The sequence below is a fragment of the Lissotriton vulgaris genome, chromosome 5 (assembly GCF_964263255.1).
Source record: "Lissotriton vulgaris chromosome 5, aLisVul1.2, whole genome shotgun sequence".
Lineage (NCBI taxonomy): Eukaryota > Metazoa > Chordata > Amphibia > Caudata > Salamandridae > Lissotriton > Lissotriton vulgaris.
Genome location: NC_141693.1, coordinates 1857437577 through 1857461958, shown reverse-complemented (window position 1 = coordinate 1857461958; position 24382 = coordinate 1857437577). Strand labels below are relative to the sequence as shown.

The following is a 24382-nucleotide window of genomic DNA, read 5'->3' as shown; positions in this document are numbered from 1 at the left end:
GTTGTCTTCCGTTACCTTGATTAAACTGCTAGAGACCTATTTGGAAACAACAGATCTGAAGCTAGCTACAAGGGACAACAGAATATTGCCTCCTATGCCCGGTTCAAGCCCTCGCCATAGGTCTTATATTGGGCTAACTGATCCTGTCCTTGGCTCACCTTGTTCTAGACCCACAGAGAGGGCTTATAGGTTTAACATGTCCCCTGTTCTCCTGCATACTCCACTTGTCATGAGCTAAGGCTTAGTCTTTGTGATCGTCTGAGGGGTTCTTCTTCAGGACTATAGATAAAGGCTTTGCAGCATCATCAGGCCTCCATCTCTGCTGTTGGGTCTGGCCGGGTATGCGGCACAGTTTGCTCACCGCTCCTCTGTGTGGCTGGAGCTCGCGAGCTTCAAGTCTCACAGTTCATTTTATTTTATTACACACTAAAGTCAACATAGTCTGTCATCTAGTTTCCTGCTTTTTTAATAGAACTCCTGTGTCCTGAAATAAACCGAGAGAAACCTGAAACCAGCACTCTTCAGTAGTTATAAATGTCTTAAGAGAAGTTCCCTTTCTTCTGTTGTGTTAGGAAAATGCCAGCCGACTGTGCCCGCGTATTACAAAAACATGTATTTATTTTTAATTTAACATAACCATATGTTAAATTAAAAGGTATGATCCTCACTTAGACTGCAGTGCTAGTACATCGTGTTAAGACATAGGCTATTACATACATTTCAATACTGTAGGTTAATTGTTGATTTTGTGTGTATTGTCTGATCTCTTTATCCATCTTTAGAGAGTGTTCTTATGCTTTGCTCTCAGGTCTTCTCTGTATCCTATTTGGCCCTGGCTGGTGCACACAGTTATGTGATCTGGCTCATTTGCGTCTCCTTTTCACTCGACAACCCATACTATGTCATCCAGGCTTCCTATATTTGATCAAACTTTTAGGAATATCCCTATCCTGCATACACACCCTCCCCGCACTCCTTCACCATTCTGTGATAATGGACAGTTGAGGACTGTCCAATCTTAAGGTTTCGCCTGCACAGTGCTTGCACAATCTCCTGCACCGTAAACGGGGCTTGGAACCTGCCCATTTGTTACCTTTACCTACCATTTTCTGCCTGCCACATTGCTTCTACGTCATTGTCTGACTCATGTGGCTCTCACGTCACTCTTGTTTCCTTGCTTCCTATTGGTCAGCCCCTCTTCCTCGGCTCGGTCTTCCTCCTGGCCTTTGAGACTTCTTTATACTTCTGTGTAGCCTGGACCAAGTACTTCTTCTGATACTTCCAGTGGCGCAGGCACTCTTTAGTTACTTTTCAACATGACTTTTACTGAGTGCATGCCCCATGCAGGCAACCCCTACGCTGTTTTCAGTCTACCTCCCTCACGATGTTTGTTTCACCCAAACCCCACCCTTCTCTGTGCGTTTTCCACCCTCTACACCTGTTGCTTCATCTCCCTAAACCGCTCTGCTGTTTTTAAGAGGAGCCGTCCTCGGCCTAGGCAGGCTGCAAAGCGTAACGCTCCCATAATCCAGCTTTGAGAACACTAATGCTTGTACTGCCACCTTTATGTCAAGAGCAGGGAGAAAGGGTTTGAGTTTCCTAAGTAAGCGGTGTTGGAAGTTCGCTCCTTTTGTGAGGGAACCTAGTGCTTCTGCATGTTCATACTTTTGTCTAGAATGATGCCCAGAGAGGATGCCGAGCCCATGAGGTTTGGTCTACAGTTACGAGCAGTCCGATGATTGTGCCATTGTTCCATGAGAAGAAGTGTGGCTCACTGGTTAGAGGAGGCAGACCTGTAAGCAGAGGTCAGCCCGGGACCAGGGTTCAATTCCCGGCTCGGCGGGGTCTTGAGTCCTAAAATGTCCATGGACTCGACAATTCTCGCTCCGGTGCCTACTCGATTCACGGGTTCACACTCTGCGACTCTGGGCAATAGCTTGCTTAATCTCCACAACGGCCCCTCGCGGCGGATTGCCTGGCTTTCACCTTGCGGATACCCTGCCGGGGTTATCTCACAGGGGAATACCAGGACGGGTTCCCTAAGCAAGCGCTTAGAAACCGCTCGGTGATTTGCGCTATATAAATTCCTGTACATTTACATTTACATTTACATTTACATGACGAGGGATTGGTTGTGGAGTGAGATCAGTAAGAATTTGGTTTTAAGAGCATTAAACTTTAGGTGGTTACGTGTCAGCCAGCTTTGAGTTTCAATCAGGACTGATTTGAGGGACTGAATGTCTTTGGGGGAAGCTATCTTCAGATATAGCTGGGTATCATCCGCATACATATGATCGTGAATGCTGGATGATTTTAGGATTTCTGTTAGAGGCTCCATGAACAGGTTAAAGAGTGTGGGTGACAGTGCAGAACCTTGTAGTGCCCCCAAGGTGACCAGTTCAGGATGGGACACGGATTGGTTCACCTTGAAGCTTTGGGATCTGTTCTGAAGGAACGCAGAGAACCAGTTTAATATAGGCCCAGACAGCCCCATCCTTTGTTCCAGGAGGTCAATTAGGTGATCATGTTTGACAGTAATAAATGCTGACGAAAGGTCCAGGAGGATCAATAGGCACAACTCATTGTGATCCAGTGTACGCAGCGCATCATCCACTATGTGCGTTAGCGCCAACTCTCTACTATGACCTGGGCGTAAACCAGATTGGCATTGGTCCAGGAGTTGGAAATGGTCCATGTCATAACACAGTTGGGCGAGCACACATTCTCCAGGAGTTTTGCCAAGGTGGGGATGTTAGTGATAGGGCAAAAGTTAAGACGGACCGTGGGATCAGCATTTGGTTTCTTTAGGATTGGGGTGTCGTATGCAGTTTGCATGAATGGTTATTTCCCCCAGCCACTTCAATACATAGGTATTCAGTCGAAGGCAGGAGGTCGGCCTGAATGACTTTCACTGTTAGATCGCTACGATGTAGGCATGCGATGCCTCCCCCTTGACCACTCGTTCTGTCCAACCTAATGATGTCAAAGTTGGGCGGCATTAAAAGGTCCCAGATGGGAGCGGATGAGTCATTTAGCCAGGTTTCCATCAACATTACAAGGATAAGATCCAGGACAAGGATGAGATCAGCAATATCCGCAGTGTGTTTAACAGCCGATCTGCAGTTAAGAAGTGCGCATTTGATACTAACAGGGGTCTGAGTTGGTGTAGGTAGAGTGCTGGTGACTATCGTGAGGTTGTTCTCATTTGAGGTTCTAGGGTTTGGCCTAGATTCCCGGAAGGGATCAGTGGGATTGCTTCAATTAGATGCAAGTTTGAAGGGTTGGAGGGAAGTGCCAGGTCATAAGAAAGTAGGAGAGAATGGATATCTCTATCCGACGGGGAGACTCTACATCTGGAGGGGCGGGAGGGGTCCTTGGGGTGCGGCGCAGAGGTCCATCTATGGGGTGTGCGAGTGGTGTGGGAAGCAGTTCACCTAAGATAGGGGGGAAGAGCGCCGGGTACAACCCCATTCCTGGAGCGAACGTAGATGGAGATTGGTCATAATGGAGCGGCTTAGTCTGGAATTAACTGACAAATCCTCAGTGAGGTGTGATAGCGAGCGCACGTCTGCCTTAAGTTGTTGAAGGCAGAATGCAATCTCATTAAGTCAGACTCCCTATGAAGTGTGTGAATGGGTATGTGAGGATAGGTCCAGGGGACCTTGCGGCGGAGGATAGCTAGTGGGAGAAAGGCGAGGTAGGGCAGGTAATGAGGGAGTGGACCCCGATGCAGGGGATTCTGAGAAATGGAACTGCGTGCTTGGAGCAATGTGTAGGAAAGGTGAGGAGGGGACGAACAACAGGGGACCCTTGCCAGCCTGTCGGAGCAGGTCGGGATTACGGGTTGGGCTGGGGGGCGGGCTCCTAGGAAGAGCCCTGGCAGTGTTGTGAGCAGTGGGGCTAACTGTGAGGGCGGAGGAGCATGTCGACTTTCCTGATGCATGTGCTGTCGCGTCTCGCTCACCACGGGAGTGCGGTGGAGTTGTAATTCTGATTGGATTTAGCTAGAGGGGGGACCTTCGGAGTCAGGCTACCAGCAATCTTGTTCTCTAATGCACACATGCACAGTCCTACCAGATTCCGCGCCTCACCGACGCATGAAAACACAATCACGCATGCACTTGCACGCACACACACATGCTCACAGTGATCATCATACACTTCCACACCCTCTAATCAGCATCTCGCACTGCTATGTAACATGTAAAAACGCATTGTCAAACCAATAGATTTCGCATAGGTGAAACTTATTGGCTTTGCCAATGCTTGTTGAGTTGTCAAGTTTTGCTACTGTGAGGCCCTGCTTGACAGATATTTGCTAGTATCTCGTCAAATCGTGAGACCCAGGTGTGCCCAGTAGTGCACTAGGCACATCCGGTTCTAGGTGAAGTCCCAGCACCATCACCAGAATAATTTTAAAAATGCCTATGTTTGAGGCATGTGGGCTGCTGAATTCTTATCTTGTGCATAGATCGCCGCCTAGTGTTGGGTCCGGATGATTGCACTCTTTGTTCTGGAAGAGTCTTCGAAGTATCACGAGATAGGTGACTCCTCCCCTGGACTACAGTGCCCATGGACATCCTCTCCATCCTCAGATTGTTTTTTTCCGCCATTGGGTTCGGATGCAAACTCCTATACTCCAACTTTGGAAATCAAAAACAAACTTTTGTAAAGGCCAAAAGGCCTTCGATTCGATGGTATTCTTTTTCGGTACCTCTCTATTCGATCCAGCCCTCCATCTCCAAGCGGTCGTCAAACGCGGGCCGTCGGGCCTTTTCGGCGCCACGTGAGACGACCGTCGATGGAAAGAAGCCCGTTTAAAAGGTGCCCGCAATGCCACTCCAAGTTCCCTCATACTGATAAGCACTCAGTATGCCACAAGTGCCTTTCTCCAGACCATAAAGAGGAAAGCTGTCCGGCCTGTGCACAGTTTCGATCCAAGAAAACTATTCGGAACCGACGTGCCGCCAGGCAAGAAATGCAGCGACAGGCACCAGACCCTGACAACATCTTCGATGACGACCAGGAGCTACAAGAAGCGCCTGACTCTGACCTAGAGAGTGTCACCGTAGAGGACTACTCAGACTCCGATAACGAGACCCCGCCGGGCCAAATCGTGAGTACCCTGCCCCCGACACCATCTACCCCGTTAACAACTGCTCCGGTCAAGGCATCGCCAAAAGGCCTTAGCCAAGATCATTAAAAAGTTTTGCTTGCCCCGCCATCCGGCTCGGCACCGAAACCGAAACCTTCAGAAACACCAGGGCCCATTAACATCGTCCCGAAGAAGGTTCCAGAGCCAAAGAAGGTCGTCGACCCGAAAACGGCCGCACAGCCAAAGAGCGTTGAGCCGAGAGACTGTCGACCCCAAGAAGGCCGTGCAGCCCAAACTTGTCGAGCCAAAATTGGTTGTCGACCCGAACAAGGTCACGCAACCTAAGGGCGCCGACCCAAACAAGCCTTCGGCAGCAAAAAACGTCGACCCGGCAAAAGGCGCCGTACCTAACCCCGCGTTGAAGCCAGAACGACACATCGGTCCGAAGACACCGGCTCCGAAGACGCCAGTCGATCCAAAAAAGACAATCGACTCGGGAAAGGACACTCAGCCGAAAAAACAAGCCTTCAGTCGATCCTAACAGGAACATCAACTCGGAAGAAAAACTTCTCTGAAAAAGCCTACGGGGCACAAGAAACGCATCGACCCGAAAGACACAGTCAGAAAAAATTGACTGCTAAACCAAAAGTCGTCGATAAACCAAAGCCAAGCACTCTTCCACCCAGATCCCTCTGACGACCAAGCAAAAATTGATATCAACCCAGAGTCTGGTAAAGTTACCATCCTTCATAGGAAAAAGAGGCCTTTGGACTTTGAACCTCAGTCCCCTATCCCACTGAAGAAAAAGGACTTTGGGACTTGTCCTTCTAGACCCTTCATTCCTTTTCAACCTATCATGCCTACTACTCCTTTTAATCCATACATTACTTACTCTCCCTCTCATCACGGGGACGACTAAGGTAACACAGGGGATGAGCCACAGCCTCAATATGACTTCCCACAGGACACTGAACCACAGGAACCATGGGAAGAGCCAACTGACCCTTACAACACCCATCCCAGCCCTGATATGTCCTCTTATCCTACTAAGCCGTCACCTACTGATGACACCGTAGTTTTTAATCAGCTCATAGACAGGGCTGCACAGTTCCACAACGTGGATATGCAGAACGACCCTGTTGAGGAAGACTTCTTGTTTGATACCTTCCCTACAGCAGCAAAACGTGTCAAAACACTTCCCATGTTAAAGGGAGTTCTGAAACATGCACCTGACATATTTAAAGATACAGCCAGGGCACGGGTAATCAACCCCAGAATAGAAAAAAGTATAGGGCAGACCCTACAGCCCCTACTTACATCAAAGGGCAGTTACCACTTGATTCACTTGTAGTAGCCAACGCACGTAAAAGAGCCAACTCCCAAACCACCGGGGAGGCTTTTCCCCCGGACAAAGAGTCAAAAATACTAGAGGCATCAGGGAAAAGAGTAGCAGCACAAGCCGCCAACTCGTGGAGGATAGCCAATACTCAAGCCCTACTGGCTCGTTACAACAAGGCGCATTACGACCAGCTAGAGACCCTAATGCAACACCTACCTGAGCCTTTCAAAGCACAAGCCCAATATCTCATACAGGAGGGAAAATTCATAACAAACGCCTCGATCAAATGCGCGCTTGACGTAGCAGACACTGCAGCTAGATCAATCAACACTAGCGTCCTACACCGCAGACATGCATGGCTGCGTATTTCTGGTTTTAAAAATGAGGTACAGTCCACTTTCCTTAACCAGCCTGTTAATCAGGACTTTCTGTTTGGCCCTGCTGTCGACACCATTTTGGATAAAATGAAAAAGTACACAGAGACAGCAAAATCAATGGGGGCATTGCAATTTCAGCAACAAAGGGGCTTCTTTCGTCGCTCCTCATACAGGGCAAATACACGAGGAAATACCTCACAAACAACGGCCGCATATAAAGGTAACACACAAAGTTCCTTTACCAAAAACACAACCAGAGGAGGCTACAGAGGTAACAATTCCAAGGGTAGAGGACGTAGAGGCAATAACACCACAGCCTCTTACACTACCTCCAGACCCCTTAACACCGGTCTGAGGCAGACTCCAACAGTTCCTACCCGTCTGGAACACAATTACCATAGACAGGTGGGTGAGAGAAATTATCCAGTCTGGCTACTGCCTAGAACTGACTTCTACACCACCAAACATACCACCCAGACATCGTCCAATGTCCAGAGAACACATCACCCTGTTACAACAAGAGGTGAACTGCATGCTAGAAAACGGGGCCATAGAGCAAGTCCCTTTCCAACAGCAAGGGACCGGAGTATACTCCCTATATTTCCTTATTCCCAAGATGGACGGCTCTCTCAGGCCCATATTGGACCCCAGACCCCTAAATCAATACATACTGTCAGAGCACTTTCATATGATAACATTACAACAAGTGCTCCCGTTGCTACAACAAGGGGATTTCCTAGCCACACTGGACATCAAAGATGCGTATTTCCACATACCCATCCATCCAGCCCACAGAAAATACCTCCGGTTCACAATAGAAGGTCAACACTACCAGTTCAAGGTTTTGCCCTTCGGGGTTACCACCGCTCCAAGAGTGTTTACAAAATGCTTCGCGACAGTGGCAGCACATCTAAGGAGGCAGCACGTCCATGTGTGCCCTTACCTGGACGATTGGCAAGCAAAATCATACCAACAATGTGCAGCACACACGTCTCAGACAATCCAGCTGCTACACAGCTTAGGATGCTTAATCAACTACACAAAATCACATCTGCAACCGTCCCACATATAGCAGTATCTGGGAGCCACCATAAACACCTCAGTGGCAAAGGCATATCCAAACTCAGCCAGGATAGCCAGTATGCAGACTCATTCGCAAATTCCTGCCAAAACACTCTCTGCCAGCTCAAGTCTTCATGCAACTCATAGGCATGATGGCCTACTGCATATTCATTGTCCCCCATGCCAGACTTCATATGCGTCCATTGCAGGAATGCCTAGCACGGCAATGGAACCAGGCTCAAGGACAACTAAAAGACCTAGTGTTGGTAGACAGTCGCATTCACAACTCTCTGCAGTGGCGGAACCCACAAAACCTTTCCAAGGGGCGACTGTTCCAAGAGCCGGTTCCACAACTAGTACTAACAGTGGACGCACCACTGACAGGCTGGGCAGCCCATCTCCTTCAATACACAGTACAGGGACTCTGGACAAACAAACAGAAAAGGCTGCATATCTACCAACTAGAGTTGCTAGCAATATTCCTAGCCCTAAAAGCATTTCAGAAATACTTGTACAGCAAGACGGTGTTGATCCGGACGGACAACATGACCGCGATGTACTATATCTAGAAACAGGGAGGAACGCACTCTCCACAGCTGTCCCATCTGGCACAAAGCATCTGGAAGTGGCCAAATCCAAAAAACACTTTTCTCCTAGCAGAACACCTTCCAGGGAAGGACCATCAAGTTGCCGGCCTGCTCAGCAGGCACAGCAGCAATTACACGAATGGGAAATTCACCCTCAGGTCCTTCAGCCATTCTTCGAGGAGTGGGGTCACCGAGAAATAGACCTGTTCGCCACAAAAGAAAACTCGAAATGCCAACACTTTGCGCCAGGTTTCCACATCCATTGTCACAAGGCAATGCGATATGGATGAACAGGTCAGGCAGATTTGCGTACGCTTTTCCCCCAGCACCACTGATCCCGCTGGTGGCACGCAAACTGTGGCAACACTCCCTCACTCTAATCCTAGTTGCTCCCACATGAGCAAGACAACCATGGTACACGACGTTCCTGGAACTCTCAGTAGTTCCCCATCAAAGACTGCACCTTGCACCTCATCTTCTAACTCAGAACCATGGAGAAATCAGACACCCAGATCCCAATCAAATGAACCTAGCGATCTGGCTCCTGAGGCCTTTGAGTTTGGATACCTTAACTTGCCCCCAGATTGTATGAATATCATTAGGGAGGCAAGAAGACCAACCACACGAGCGTGCTATGCAGCTAAATGGAAAAGATTTGTTATTTACTGCACCAATAACCAAATCAACCCCTTAGATGCTTCAATACAAAACCTCATATGCTACCTGCTGCACCTACAAAGATGTAACTTAGCATACTCTTCAATACGGCTACACCTCGTATTGAACTTAGCATACTCTTCAATACGGCTACACCTCGCTGCCATAGCAGCATACCTTCAAAACAGGCAACACCTATCACTGTTTAGAATACCAGCAATCAAAGCCTTCATGGAGGGTTTAAAAAGGGTGATTCCTCCTAGGCACCCCCTTCCCCAGTATGGAATCTCAATATAGTGCTTACCAGACTCATGGGCCCTCCTTTCGAACCTTTACATTCATGTGAACTACAATTCCTAACGTGGAAAGTTGCATTCTTGGTAGCCAAGCGCTCGCAATTCAAGAACCTTTCATGCAGGTACATGCCAACAGGGTGGTTCTTAAAACAAACCCTAAATTCATGCCTAAGGTTGTATCCAAGTTCCATATCAACCAATCAATAGAACTGCCAGTGTTCTTTCAAAATCCAGTCAGTAGCCGAGAGAGCACTGCACACACTAGACGTAAAGAGAGCTCCACTTTACTATGTGGACAGAACTAAATCCTTTAGGAAAACAAAGCAACTGTTTGTTGCCTTTGCACCACAACACAAAGGGAATCCAATTTCGAAATCAGGAATAGCCAGATGGATAGTTAAATGCACTCAGATATGCTATCAAACGTCAAAACGCACTTTAACCGTCCTCCCCAAGAGCACACTCCACTAGGAAAATGGGGGCACCCATGGCTTTCCTAGGAAATATTCCTCTTGAAGATATCTGTAAGGCAGCCACATGGACCACCATACACACTTTCACAAAACACTACTGTGTAGATGTGCAAAACAGCAAGCTGCTGTAGGCCAGGCTGTCCTCAAAACTCTTTTTCAAACTGCTGCAGCTGCAGCTGGCACAGGTAGCCGCTAGAGGAGATACTGCTATACAGTCTATGCACAAGATATGAATTCAGCAGCCCACATGCCTCGAACGGAATATGCTACTTACCAGTATGCATCTGTTCTTGGCATGTAGGGCTGCTGACATTCATATCGCCCGCCCTCCTCCCCGGTGCCTGTAGCAGCTGCTGCATTCTCTCTGGCATGGCCATCTCTTACTTTACTATCTCCATCTCTGCCACAATGGCGAAAAACAATCTGAGGATGGAGAGGATGCCCATGCGCACTGTAGTCCAGGGGAGGAGTCACCACCTATCTCGTGATACTTCGAAGACTCTTCCAGAACGACAAGTGCAATCATCTGGACCCAACACTAGGCGACGATCTATGCACAAGATATGAATGTCAGCAGCCCTACATGCCAAGAACAGATGCATACTGGTAAGTAGCATATTCCTACGTAGTTTCCTGCATTATTTTGCAGGACGGTGCCCCACTCATACACCTACAAAATGACAAGGGTGCCTTTTTGGTCTCGCTGGAGACAGTGCATGTGTTGCGTTTTGCGAAACGTTTTGTTAGCTTACAATAGGATTAGAAGCCCATCCATTGCTGATCATTAATTGGCTTAATCACTCATTCCCTTGCTTCAAAGAGAAGCACCTGCTGGCTTCACTTCCTTTTCACGCGTTTATCCCTCCCTGAAGCATGGCCCCAAGTACTTTTGTCCTTCCATTGCTCGGGCTTTCTGAGCTACTTTTCTCTTTTAGTTGCAGCACCTCATAAGAGTGCATGTCTTATTTGCTACCACCTCTGCTCTGTATTTTTCTTTATACCCTCCTGTCCTTCTCCATGTTGTTGCTTGCCCCTTCCGAACCTGCTCTGTTTTATTTTTTGTCCCTCCCACCGTGTTGTTGCTTGCCTACTCTCACACTTCTTCCCCTTTCAGTGTTGCTTGCCTTCTCCTACACTGCTCCGTCCTGTTGCTTACCCCATTGCTTGCCCCCCTCTCCCCATTCTGCATTGTTGCTTATCCCCACCTGCATAGTTTCTTGTCCACTCCCTGCACATCCTGCGTAGTTTCTTTCCCCTCTCATGCCGTCCCTCTTTGTTGCTTACCCCCCCCTACCACCTTGTCCTCTCACCCAAAGCCAATAGATCTTGCCTATGCAACTTTTTATTTTTTATTTTAAAGTTCTGACACAGCTAGTGCTGGTAGCATCATGTTGCTTTTTTTATCGCTGTAAGGTGGGGAGGGCGGCGCTTGCACCCTCCTTAGATGCCCTACCAGCTATTAAAAATGTATTTTTTCAAAAAGCAATATGACCAGCGGGTGAACAGATGCAATATGGATGGGTGTGCATGTGGGGAGAAGCAACACGGGAGTGGAATCCGCAAGGGGTGGAGAAAAGTAAAGTGGCCAAAGAGAGCAACGTAGATCGCGGGGGAGAAAAGCATATGAGCAAAGAGAGCAATAATGAGCTGAGGGGGAGAAGCACACAGGTGAGAAAGCAACGTGTGGTAGAAGCATGAGTGCGGGCGCACAATCAAGGGGAGAAGAGAAACACTATGGAAAGGACTGAAAAATGTACGCACCCTCGTGGAATGCTTTAGAAAAAATCATTTCGATAAAAGTGAGCAGTGGAAGGACTAGAGTAAATTGGGAATGATCCAGCTGAGGGGCAGACACAAAATGGACAAGGCAAGCCATTGATTAAGAAGTAGGCAAATTAAAGAGAGAGCGAACCAATGGCAAGCCGTAGGTGGGCTGCAAGCCCTTATATGTGCTCTTAGTAAGCTCACAATATGTCTTTCGCAACCTGTGCTGCTTGGGAGACTCGACCTCAAGAAAGCACAAGTGGCATATCTCTTGATTTTTAATTCAAGCAGTTCAGCATGCATTGCAGATACTTTTAAATACATGTGTAAAAAACTTGCCAGTTAAAACAGATAACAGTGAAAAACAGCACATACTGTACTTCTGAGTTTTGAGAATTGACCCTAAACTTTAGAAATGGTAATATGACAATATCGCTGCAGTGAAGCTTTTAAGCTGTGTAGAATGACTCTAAACAGTTATGTCCTTAACCGCTCCATCATCTGTTCTTGGGTAACCCTGAGATTGCACAAATGTATTATTTACAGCCCAGGCAATGAACTCCTGAAAGAATCCTGGGTTTCGTGGTATGTCTGCTCTTCGTCCTACTTTCTTCTGCAGTACTGTAGTGTCAGACCTAATTCGGTGTAAATCTTAGCAGGCAGGGGCTACGGGGCCACAGCTATGTGGGCTGAAATCATTTTCCACTTTGCCCCAGGGCCCATCCTTCTATGGCTCTGCAAACTGGGCCCAGTACAACCCTTTCAGTACTTGACCCTCGGTGGTAGTGATGACAAACAGTTACCGGCTTCTCAAGGATGTTAGTATGAAGCACTTTAACTCAGCACTCAACACTTCACAGAGCAATCCGATAAAATGACTGTATGGTCCACTGCTTCCCTGTAGAAAAGGAAAGTACTTTATTACACCAAAAAGCACAATACAACATGCTTATCATGTTGGATGTCTAACTTGCGTTTGCAAGTCCCATGCGCTTCAAAGTGGGGCCCTAATCTAGGCGCACTATCCACCACCTCTCTCTCACTCTGCTCCTGGAGTCCCAGGGTTATTGTGGCATAGTTTCTATATAAGGAACTGCCTCTTTTTGTGTGGTCACCCCAAAGTGTTTGGACTGATTCTTCTAGTTTTTCGACTCTTGAGTGCTCTGAGGTCTGCTAATTAGGCTTCAGTGCCAATGCCTGACCCTAAAGTGTATGCCGAATTGGCTGTACTGAATTGGTAACTGCTAACTTACTTACAAGTCCCTAGTATATGATACCCATGGCATGTAAGTTAGAGGGGTATCTCGGGGTTGCAGTACTGGTTGTGCCACCCTGGCTGTCCTCCAAAGTAAGACGAGTTCCCCAGCCTGCCACTGCGCCTGGGGCCAAGACCCGATGCACAGAGTTGTACCCATATTCACTGAGCCCGGGAGTGTTGTCGAAGAGCTGATGGGATCCGCTGAGGACGAGCTAGTGACTCGGGAAAGATTGAGCTACGATCGCAACACCTGCCGACTGGTAGTCCAGTGGTGACACGACTCATGTCAGCCTGGCCTTCATGGGATGCCCATGTTGTGACCAGGACTGTCTCGTTCTGCTTAGGGACTGCGGAGTAGTTGCAGCAAGACCCCATCGACTGCATTGCACCCACAGCATCCTGGGAGCATCTTCAGCATCCCTCATACATTGTGAACCACTCCATTGGAATCCATTTCAACGCAGATCAAGTGCCTGGAACTGCTTGAAGGCAACTTTTCCTGTGGAGGTAACTGGTTATGAGGGCCTTGCTGGTCCCCTCACTAGCTCCCTGCCGGAGTCGGTTGCCTCAAGTAAATCTGGAATTATTTTGTGACTTTGTTAGAAAACACTGATCTACAGAGGCTCGAGCTGTCTGGTGGCTGTCTGCAGTGCCCCTTGCTCTAGTAAATGATCGGTAAATGCTATCCTAATGCTGTATGAGGCATTGGAGTCTGATGAATGAGAACTCCTGTCCACGGGAGCGTGTGCTGCTTGGGCCTTCGCTTGAACACTCTGTTCTTAATTCCACACGGTTGTCTTGGGACACTGTACTGAAACTGGAGCCAAAAGACATGATGAGAAGGAAAGCGTAAGAGAGGTTTAACTTTCAATTGTTAGTCGTCTGACATCTTAAACACATGGGAACCTCTGATCGCATAAACACCTGGGAACATTAGAATATAAGGTGTTGATGTTTATATTAGATTATGTTGTATGAACCAATAAAGCTGTATTTTTTCAGGTTTCCCGGGTTCATTGCCCACGAGACTTAGAAATGGTAGTACTTGGTGAAAAATCCTCGATCCTGTAGACTCCTCAATCCTTGCTGTGTGTGATTGTTTTGACATTGCAGGTGTTGCTTCTGTGTGGTTGTACCTACCTGCTGGGAGATCCTGTGGAGGGGTGAAGGTATGCAGTGATCATGAATTTAGTAAAGATGCGCATGTAGGTGTAATCGCGTACAAGCAGCTTTATATTACAAACAGTGCTCGGTGCCATGGAGACACTGTGAGAAAGAATAGTACCGCTCTCTGCCAAGGATTCCTGACACCCAGCTCTGTGAGGATTTTCAGCATACCACTGGTATTCACCAAATATCCATAGGATGGATTTATAGCATTCTGCATGATCAGTATTCCAGCATAGCACTGATGTGCTACTGAGTTGCCCGAGCAGCCAAGAAACGGGTTTATGTCCCAAAGAGCATTCTTTTGAAATAATTTGCCATCAATCTGAAATAATATGCATGCTAATGTGTTTACGTTCTCTTCTGTATTTACGTTCTCGTTTTAAATTATCTTGCTCATAGCATGTATCGTTTTAATGTTGGTTCCATGTTCCACACTGAAGTTCTTGACCGCTGGCTGGGCAGTTGATTGAATACCTCTGGCTGTGTACAGCGCTGGACGTGGGCTCCTTTGTTGCAATAATCTATTGGATTTTACTTACCTGCCTCCTAATTCCACATTTGGCAACAACTAGTGAACAGTGGCGGCTTCTATGCTGAGGCGGAGGAGCGTCAGTGCACTGCGTTGCCGCAGTGAAAGTAAGGAAAAAAAATTATAATACTTGAAGTTAATATTTTTTTATTTTTCCCGGTTGGGCATTTTTGAAAACTTTGTAGTGTCTATTGATGCCATTAAATTTGAACCAAACAGAAAGGTGGCTCTTTTATTCAGTCACCTGGGACGTGAAGAGCAGTAAATATCTGACAATCTACCAATAGTTTAGGCGCCTGGTGGTGAAGGCTGGTACAAATATATGGTGGCAGTTTCACTTTAGCGAAACAAATGTTTATAATGACCAAGTATTCTTTTTGAAAGATTTAATTTCTTTAAAAGGAAACAGTTGAGTGAGGATAATATTGATCAGTTTATTTCTGCTTTAAGTCTTTTGGCATCAACCTGCAACTTTAGAGAGATACATTTGTTTTTTCTTGCCATTCAAACAACATTCAGGAGCGATTGCTAAGTTGTAGTGACTCTACTCTGACTGAGGCTATTGAGGTAGCTAAAGCAATTGAAAGTTCCATGACTTCGAGATAACTTATGGCAGTAGAATATCCATCCGCTTCTCAAGTAAATGTTTATTCATTTGCTGAGAAATTCTATCAGGGCCGTTACCACAAAAGACAGATTTGAGAAAAATATGGTTACACAATCTCATGGTTTCTGTTGTAGGTGTAGATCTAAATTTCACATGGACAATAATAGCAGTTGCCCAGCCTCAGGGAAACGTTGCATTGAATGCAAAAATATGGGTCACTACCAAGCTATCTGTAGAGGGGGAAAACACCAGGCAAGTTCAATAATGTGGATATTACTATGGTTGAGTGTATGTCTATTTATCAAAAGTTATTCTTAACATTTAGGCGAATGATCAGAGCTACATTTCCAACTTTAATGGCAAAATTAATGTTATATGGTATGAAGCCTCTGTTGGAGATTTTAAAATTAACATGATGGCCGACTACGGTTCTCCTGTAAATATATTGTCTAATACTTGTTTCTACCAGCATTGGGGCAAAAGACTTTGCACTCCAACTACCTGATATATGTCCTAACGCTTTTGGAGATCAAGATATTGATTTATTAGGTTTATTCAATGATTTATTTACATATTTGGGCAGAACAACGACTGCGAAAATGTATGTTGCCATTAAGGGCAGAAGTCTGGCGGGCTGGCTGGGATTCGACAAATTAGGTCTCATGTTCAACCTTGGAGCGGAGACACCCATAGTAGCAAATGACAGCTTTGTTGCCAATCTTCGAACCAAATTGAGTGCAGCAATAATTGTTTGTCTACTGCTTTCCTGTTGTTGATTGAAATAACTTTTACACCCAGTTTGTTTACTCGTGGGGTTTCTAACATGTCCACAACTGCTTTTATAAAGAACCTTCATCAGGTGTTTAGCCATGATATTGGGTCTATCCAAGCATTTGAGCAAAATATCAATCTCAAGTCTTTTGCTGTTTCTATTATACATAAAATGAGACTGGTTCCTCTTGGTGGGAGAGGGGATCTCAAAACGTTATTATAGAAGTTGACTTGTGAGAAAGTTATTGCACCTATTGAATCCTCGGAATGAGTGAGCCCCATTGTCATGGTGCAGAAGAAATCAGTAGAGATGCGCACTCTTTGAATAAGGACTTAGTGATAGACTGCTACCCTCTCCCTAAAGTTCATGGCCTATTGGCCAACATAGGACTAGCAAAATATTTTCAATTAATTGATCTACGGTCAGCCTATCGTCTGATTCCTCTAGCAGAGGAATCTCAAGACCTGACCACTTTTGTCATGCATTTTAAGACATTTAAATTCCTTAATCTTTCTTTTGGCCCGGCATTGGCTGCCAGTGTCTTTCAAAGATTAATGGATGTCATAAAGGACATTCAGGCCTTTCAGGATGAGGTATTACTTTTTGCAGAAACTTTTGAGAAGCATAATCTTATTCAAGAGAAGGTGCTAAAAATATTTAAATCTGTTGAGGGTGACACTGAGATCTGACCAGTGCGCATTTCGTATACAAGAATTAGACTACCTACATATCACATCTTGAATGAAGGGGTCACACCAAAATGTTCTTTAGTACAAGTCATTCAGGATACTTTACCACCCACAGACAAAGACTCACTTCGCTCATTTTTGGGACTTAGTGAGTACTATTCCAGGTTTATTGAGGGATACTTTTATTGTCCAGCCATTATATGCTTAGCTTAAAAGCGGTGCAAAAGTTAACTGGGAGAGTTTGTATCCTTTCAATGTTGGTTCCATCTTCCACTTGTGCACTGACCTCATGGTTTGTATCATTTTAATGTTGGTTCCATCATCCAGCCTGATGCTGCTAAAAGTACTTGAGCGCGGGTTGGGCTGCTGATTGATTACCTCCTGGCTGTGCACAGCGCTGGACATGGACTCCTCTGTTGCAATAAACAATTGGATTTTACTTACCTGCCTCCTAGCCTCCTACTTCCGCACAGTCTATAACTAATTTATTTTTGAGACATGACTGCCAATTGTTTGGTTTGATCAATGCTACGCTGCCCTGTGAGAATTTAGGAGTCTTTCTTACAGCTTCAGGCCACAGATTTTTAACTCATTGTCTACTAAAGCTACCTCGTGGATTGTGCACTCCTTGAGATATCCCAGTAGAGTGAGCACTTGCTTGGTGGTGAAGGTTTGACATAAATGTCTATTCTGAGATCCCAGCTTCTTCCTTTAGTCTACTTGTTTTCTTCTCTGATCAATCAATCAGTTCTTGCAGAGCAAAGCTTGTCACCTATGAAGGTTTCCAGGCGCTATGCTGCGGATACTCAGTCCAAGGGCCAGGTCTTGAGTCCCTTCCTGCAGTCTGTCAATGATGGGTAATGTTCCTTCTCCCACCTCGCTGCCAAAGGAAGGGGGAGGGGGGTGGGCATCTCTGACATGCTTCCCTTTCCTAAACCACTTTAACCGACCTACAGTCTCGTTTTAATTAAGCAGACTGGTTGTATTCTTAAATGTCTCAATTTATTTTATTTATTTCTATGACTAGTTTTGTAAAGCTCTGGTGTATGATTGCCAGTTTGTAGTGCTGTATTGTGTGAAAGTTCCCTCTTTCTGCATGGTTGCCCTCACTTTTTGCTGCATTGCTGATGTACTTTGACTGAGTGTGCCCTGGCCTCCTGCTAATCAGGTACCCAGGGCCTATGTTCTTTCCCTTAAACTGCAATGAAGCCTAAACCCAATTGGCATCTCTGGCCACAGGCCAGCTTCTGGTAAATGGTACTACAGGTACCCAGGGCGCTGTGACCAGAGAAGGTCTCTAAGGGCTGGAGAACTTATTGTGCCACCTTTAGAGGTCCTGTACCCTGACATGCTCACACTGCCTTTGCAGGGTACGTGTCTTGGTGCAGAACAAAGTGAAGAGTCAACATGGCACACATTCATGTGTGCCATGCCTCAACCCACTGCCCTGGCATAGATCAGTCACCCCTCTAGGTGGGTGCACTATACCAGTGGTTAGGGTATAGGTGCATGAGCCCTGTACCCCTACAGTGTCTAAGTCCATCCTTAGACATTGTAAGTGCAGTGCTGCCATTAGGAGTATATGGTGCTGGGAGTTTGTCATTACGAACTCCACAGCACCATAATGGCTACACTGAAAACAGGGAAGTTTGGTATCAAACTTCTCAGCACATTAAACCCACACTGATGCCAGTGTGGTATTTAATGAGAAATGCACACAGAGCTGAAAACGAACCTACCACTAGTTTCCAGGCTGGGTAGCTGCTTTCTGCTGCCACCACCAGACATGTTTCTGGACCCCTGGGACGAGAGCCTTCTGCTCTCTGGGACCTGAAACAATGCACATCCTGGGACGAGGTGCCAAGCCTCCTCCCCCAGGATGGGCAGGGTTCATGAAGGGGACGCCTCAAAGGCTTGATGCCTTTGTGAGCTTCCCTAGGCCACTTGCTGCTTTCAGCAACTGTTCCCCTCTGGTTCTGACCCCCACTTTGGGTGGGAGAGCCTGCGGGTAAAACAAGTGAGGAAGAGAGGTGTGACCACCTCTGCCAACTTCACCCCTCTGGTGGGGGAGGCGAGGTGAAGCACAACTCTCAGTCCACGCCATCTTGAAGATGGGGAGACTCAGCCAACCAGGGACAGGTTCATGTTCCCCTCTCACTGGAGGGTGGCATAATAGGGGGTTTACCCACCCCAGGGAAGGGACCCATTGGTCCTTTCCCTTTACCTACCTGTAACACCCCTAAATCTAGTATTTAGGGACAACCCTGAACCTTGCTTCCTCAAACAAGAACCTGCAACAAGAAAAGAAGGACCGAACAACTGTGCCAAAGCTAACAAGAGGAAGACACCCACTTACTTGGCCCCAGGTCTTCCGGTCTGTCTCCACCTCAAACCTGCTCCTGCAAAATCTCTGTGTGTCCTGCAGCCAGCAGCCTCAAAAACCCTGGAGGACCTGCCTGCCTTCAAGCACAAAGACTTTGTCTCCCCTGAACAAAATATTTGCTCACGCGCAACCTCTGGCTCCAGCTGAACACTGCAAATCTGCCCCACTCTGCACCACGAGGAGGTCCCCCGGTGATACTTGCCCGAGATGCGGCGACCCCTTACCTGCCTCAAGCCTCCAGCCGACGCCTGCAGTCTAAATCCATAGGGCCACCCCTAACCCCGAACAGGAACTGGTAAGAAGGTCAGACTGCAAAAGGCAACCCTGCACCCGATGCCCCACAGCCTTGTGTGCCCAAACAGACAGTGCCTAACCAACCCCTAACTTTCAAACTTACCTCTCGAAGTGGTGGTCACTCCCAGAAGACCATTGTCTCCCTGCCTGTAGTGCTTTTGCAAACCAGAGGTTCTCCTTTGAAAACATCAGGGCGTCCGACGTTGAAACAGCACCCTGCACTTGGCCACCCTAGTGCTGCTGAGGGTGGACCTTTGGTGCTAATTTGTTTTCCCATTTGCCCTGAGCTAGCGTCCAGGAGCTTTGCTCCCACAACCCAGTGGCCAGCTCGTCTGCAGCCAGCTCGCAGCAGCCACCAACCGGAGGCCCCCTATCCCCCTTTGGATAACATTGGGGCTCAGCACTCTGCACCCAGCCGCCCTAGCGCCGCTGAGGGTGTAACAAGAGTGCATCCTCGACCATGGGGGACTCCTGAGACTATCCCCAGAACCTCAACTCCCACTACCAAATTCTTACCTCAAAACCAATAACACAATTTTCTTCCATATGATAACCATAACTGTTTTTCTGTGAAAGGTTTTGAAGTGTGGAGTTGGAGAAACTAAATAAATTCTTTAAAATTGCATAATCTATCAAAAACGATTTTACTTACCTCTTTTCAGGAAATGTCCCAGAGTAGTATCTAGGTATACTACTCTGTGCAAGCCTTGTAATCTCAAAAGTTACATAGCTGCTATTTTACAGAAAAGCCTATTCAGGTCTATGTACTGCAATTACTAAGCATTGCATTTCTCTGCATCCAAACTGTAAGTCAAATCAAAGTGCATATACAATTATCATTCAAACTGTATTTCAATTGCATTACTACTGTAAAGTACGTATTGCTCACCTGTGCGAGGCTTGACTGGTTCTAGAAATTAAAAGAACTAAAATAATATTTGTATACAAAAACAACTGGTCTGAAGTTCAGTTTTTGAGTGTGTGAATTCATTTGCTAACTGAGTGTGTACAACAAATGCTTAACACTGTCCTCCGAGACTGCTTACTGCTAGACTACACTACCACAAATGGAGAGTGAGGTGCTATCTAACTTTACCTCTCCCTACCTTTGGGGGACCACTGGACTCTGTGCACACTATACCTCACTTTGGTATAGTATGTACACAGCCAACTTCCTACATGAATCCAACTATAAAGCAAGATGTTGTAGCTGCAAAATTTTCCAGAAATTCCCATGGGAACAGACTGTCTTTCTGCGCTCTTCGTATAGTGGTAATTGTATTCAGGTGGCGGCTAAATCACCTAATATTAGGCCAGGTTTTCATGGAAGTGGAAAACAGTCCTTTATTGAAGCCAGTCCTTAGCCCCTTAAGCGCTGCCGTCGGCCAACGGTCGTCGCGAGCACTACCTTACCAGTGCTGCGCACGACCGTTGGCCGACGGGCCAGCGCTCGTTATTCGAACGTTCAGCACTGGGTGCTGAACGTTCGACGCAGCTATGAGGTTAAACTTACCATATTCTTTGTTTTATTTAACCTGACTCCTAATGTTTCTATAGCTCTGCAGTTGTCGAGTCTTCCTCAGCAGTTATGAACTTCAGTGTTCCTTTTGTTCAACTAATAGCGTTAGCTATACCTTTTTTATAATGAAGAAATAGATACTATACATACTTACAGGGACTTTCAGTGCGCTCTCGTCATCCATTGGTCAGCTCTTGTGCCAATCACATTTTGCTTCCACTCACCAGAGTATTAACGCATGGGGCACAGCATCTCCCCAATTAAGCAGTTGGCTTACCTGACTGAGTGATGTCATGCTGGTCTTGCACATTGCTCACATCTTCACAATAAGTGGTCTCCTTCAGTAACCAGGACTACTGAGAAAATTTGTTCTCGCTCACTAATGTGTATGTGTATAAATGTGTATTATATATATATATATATATATATATATATATGTATATATATATATATACACACACACACACTCACTCACTCACTCACTCTCACTCTCATACACTCTTTGCTATCGCTCACTCTTTGGCTATTAGACAATGCATGTATTCGTACATTGCATAGTAAAACAAGCATTGAAACAGCCGAGTGGTCAGTAGCCGATGCTTGTTTTAATTTTGGTGATGCTAACGTACATTTTGGTTGGGGATATATTGCCCGTCGAGCTTTGAGATTGTTGGCTTGGTTTATTTCTATACTTGCAAAGCAGATGTCGGAAAGTACAGCCTGTTGGCGCAGTGCATAAAACGAAATGCAGTAATAACCCTTCAGTGAGTTACCATATTATAGCTGTGAGCCAGTAACAAGGCCTCGTGTCTCGGGGAAATATTGAAACTGTAGTGAGAAGGGGGCAGCCTGGATTGGTGTGTCTCACACACAGTAGACTAGTGTTAAACTGATTTTTGAGGAGGTTCCTGCGTGGACCGTATTTTCAGAACATGACACAATTGCGCTTTTACTGACTCACTGAGGTAATATGACATGTCATAAAAAATACCCCAAATTAAACTCTGTGTGAACTACGTGAAGCTTGCCGAGCAAGAGAGTAGTAAAGACCAATCTCAGAGCGAACTTCACTTAAGGTATGGTGTGAAGTAAACTAGCGAAGAGTGGGAACAACACACAAGCAAAGCAAGCCCATCGAAGCATTCTAAACAAACCCCAAAGCAAAGAAACCCCAACAATGGGTGGTGAACACCCAGATTACGGAAACACGCTGTGATTGGCTGTTATCAAAGACCAGCAAAAAGTAAACTGTGAGAGACTGGCTAAACACCTACTGCACACAATGCAATCACTGTCAGCTGTGCAGAGGGTGTGATCGAAGCTCAGCGAGGCAGACTCGCACATGCGCGAGACGGCACCCTGCTGGTAAAGCACAGCCCTGCATTAACCAGAGTCCGTATATCAAAGAAAGGGGAACTTCAAAGCGCGCCCGAAGGACCGTGAACAGGCGCGCGTGACGTAAACCCCGCCTTCGGCTGCCGGCTGAATTCGCATAAAATGAAGCCTTGGCTTGCAGCCGAAACCGAGCGTTGCAGGAGTACCCGCAGCGGTTGAGTAGGCAAAGTACGTGTACAACCCAAGTAACAAGACTGTTGCATACAGGCACTGGAACGGCTGTAAACAAATGGGCACGCTTTGTCAATTAACCAGCTCCAATGGCGTGCAGACAGGCTGGTCTTTGCTTATTAGTTTTTGGGACGGTCCCCCTTGGGTGAAAAACATTTGCCGAGATGTGAATTTAATCTCCCTGGTATCTACTGTGAATAACAATGCTCTTTGCTAAAAACATTTCCGTGGAATGGCACTATACTAATGTATGTTTTTTTTTTTACTTTGCAGATGTTCTCAAACAATGACGAAGCTCTGATTAACAAGAAACTGCCCAAGGAGCTGCTGCTCAGGTAAGAGGTTGGCTCTGTGCGGGGGCTGTGCTGATTGAATTTGTTCTTCCCTCTGCCAAGGGGATGTGTAGCGTTGGTGATGGACGACTTCTGCTCGGATGTGCATTGGAGACTGAGTTCCTTCTGCGGTGTGCGGGTGTATGAAGTGACCACCACTAAACTCTGCATTGTGGATACGAGGCCATTCCCCTTGTGGAACACCCACCCAATGTGGATGGAAAGCTACTGGGGCGTGTACTGGTTCCCCTTGAGGAATGGCTAGCGATGGCAGGGAGGGAGGGAGGGAAAACCAGAGAACAGCAGGGGCGGCTGGTGACATTTAAAAGTGGTGAGGCGTAAACTAATTTGCATATTGCACCGCAGCGAGCGAGCCCGAACCACCTTGTATCCATCCATACATCATTCATGCATCCACCCATCCATCCATCCACCCACCCACCCATCCTGCATCCATACATCATTCATTCATGCATCCACCCATCCATCCATCATGCATCCACCCATCATGCATGCATACATCATTCATGCATCCACCCATCCATCCACCCACCCTGCATCCATACATCATTCATTCATGCATCCACCCATCCATCATGCATCCACCCATCATGCATCCATCCATCCATCATTCATGCATCCACCCATCCAACCACCCACCCATCCTGCATCCATACATCATTCATTCATGCATCCACCCATCATGCATCCACCCATCATGCATCCACCCATGCATCCATACATGCATCCATACATCATTCATCCACCCATCCATCCACCCACCCTGCATCCATACATCATTCATGCATCCACCCACCCATCCATCATGCATCCACCCATCATGCATCCATGCATGCATCCATCCATACATCATTCATGCATCCACCCATCCATCCACCATTCATGCATCCACCCATCCATCCACCCACCCACCCATCCATCCACCCTGCATCCATACATCATTCATGCATCCACCCATCATGCATCCACCCATCATGCATCCATGCATCCACCCATCATGCATCCACCCTGCATCCATACATCATTCATGCATCCACCCTGCATCCATACATCATTCATGCATCCACCCATCCACCCATCATGCATCCACCAATCATGCATGCATCCATGCATCCATCCACACATCATTCATGCATCCACTCATCCACCCACCCATCCTGCATCCATACATCATTCATTCATGCATCCACCCATCATTCATTCATGCATCCACCCATCCATCCACCCAGTGGCAGCATTAATGGCCGACAGCAAAGTTAAGGCATCAATTAGATCTCAAATGATCCCTGCGTCCTGTTGTTCATACACCTCCACATGTCAATTCTTACCCACCAAGGGTTCAATCTAGCGTTGGAACTGTTTTATTTTCAATAGCTATTCCCATAGTTTTAGTAAAATGAGCATCAACAAAATTACCAGAAGCCCCAGATTCAATCATTGACTGAATCTTAATATTTGCCCTTTCTGCAAACTAACTCTATAAACAAAAACAAATGCAACTGTGCTTTTTGCACTATTTGGGTCAAGAAGATCTGGGACATTACATAAAGAGAACTTGAAAGTGTGGCCTCAATCATTAATAGGTCTTCTCT

At 46.6% G+C, this 24382-nt stretch overlaps 1 protein-coding gene across 1 annotated transcript in view; it reads left to right on the top strand.

Annotated features, from left to right (window-relative positions):
- Nucleotides 1-24382, top strand: part of FBXL20 (F-box and leucine rich repeat protein 20) — a 658452-nt gene that overhangs the window by 155553 nt on the left and 478517 nt on the right. The window contains exon 2 of the mRNA XM_086924342.1: nucleotides 22711-22772. Coding sequence (XP_086780468.1) covers nucleotides 22711-22772 — 62 coding nt within the window. The remainder of the gene's footprint in view (nucleotides 1-22710; nucleotides 22773-24382) is intronic.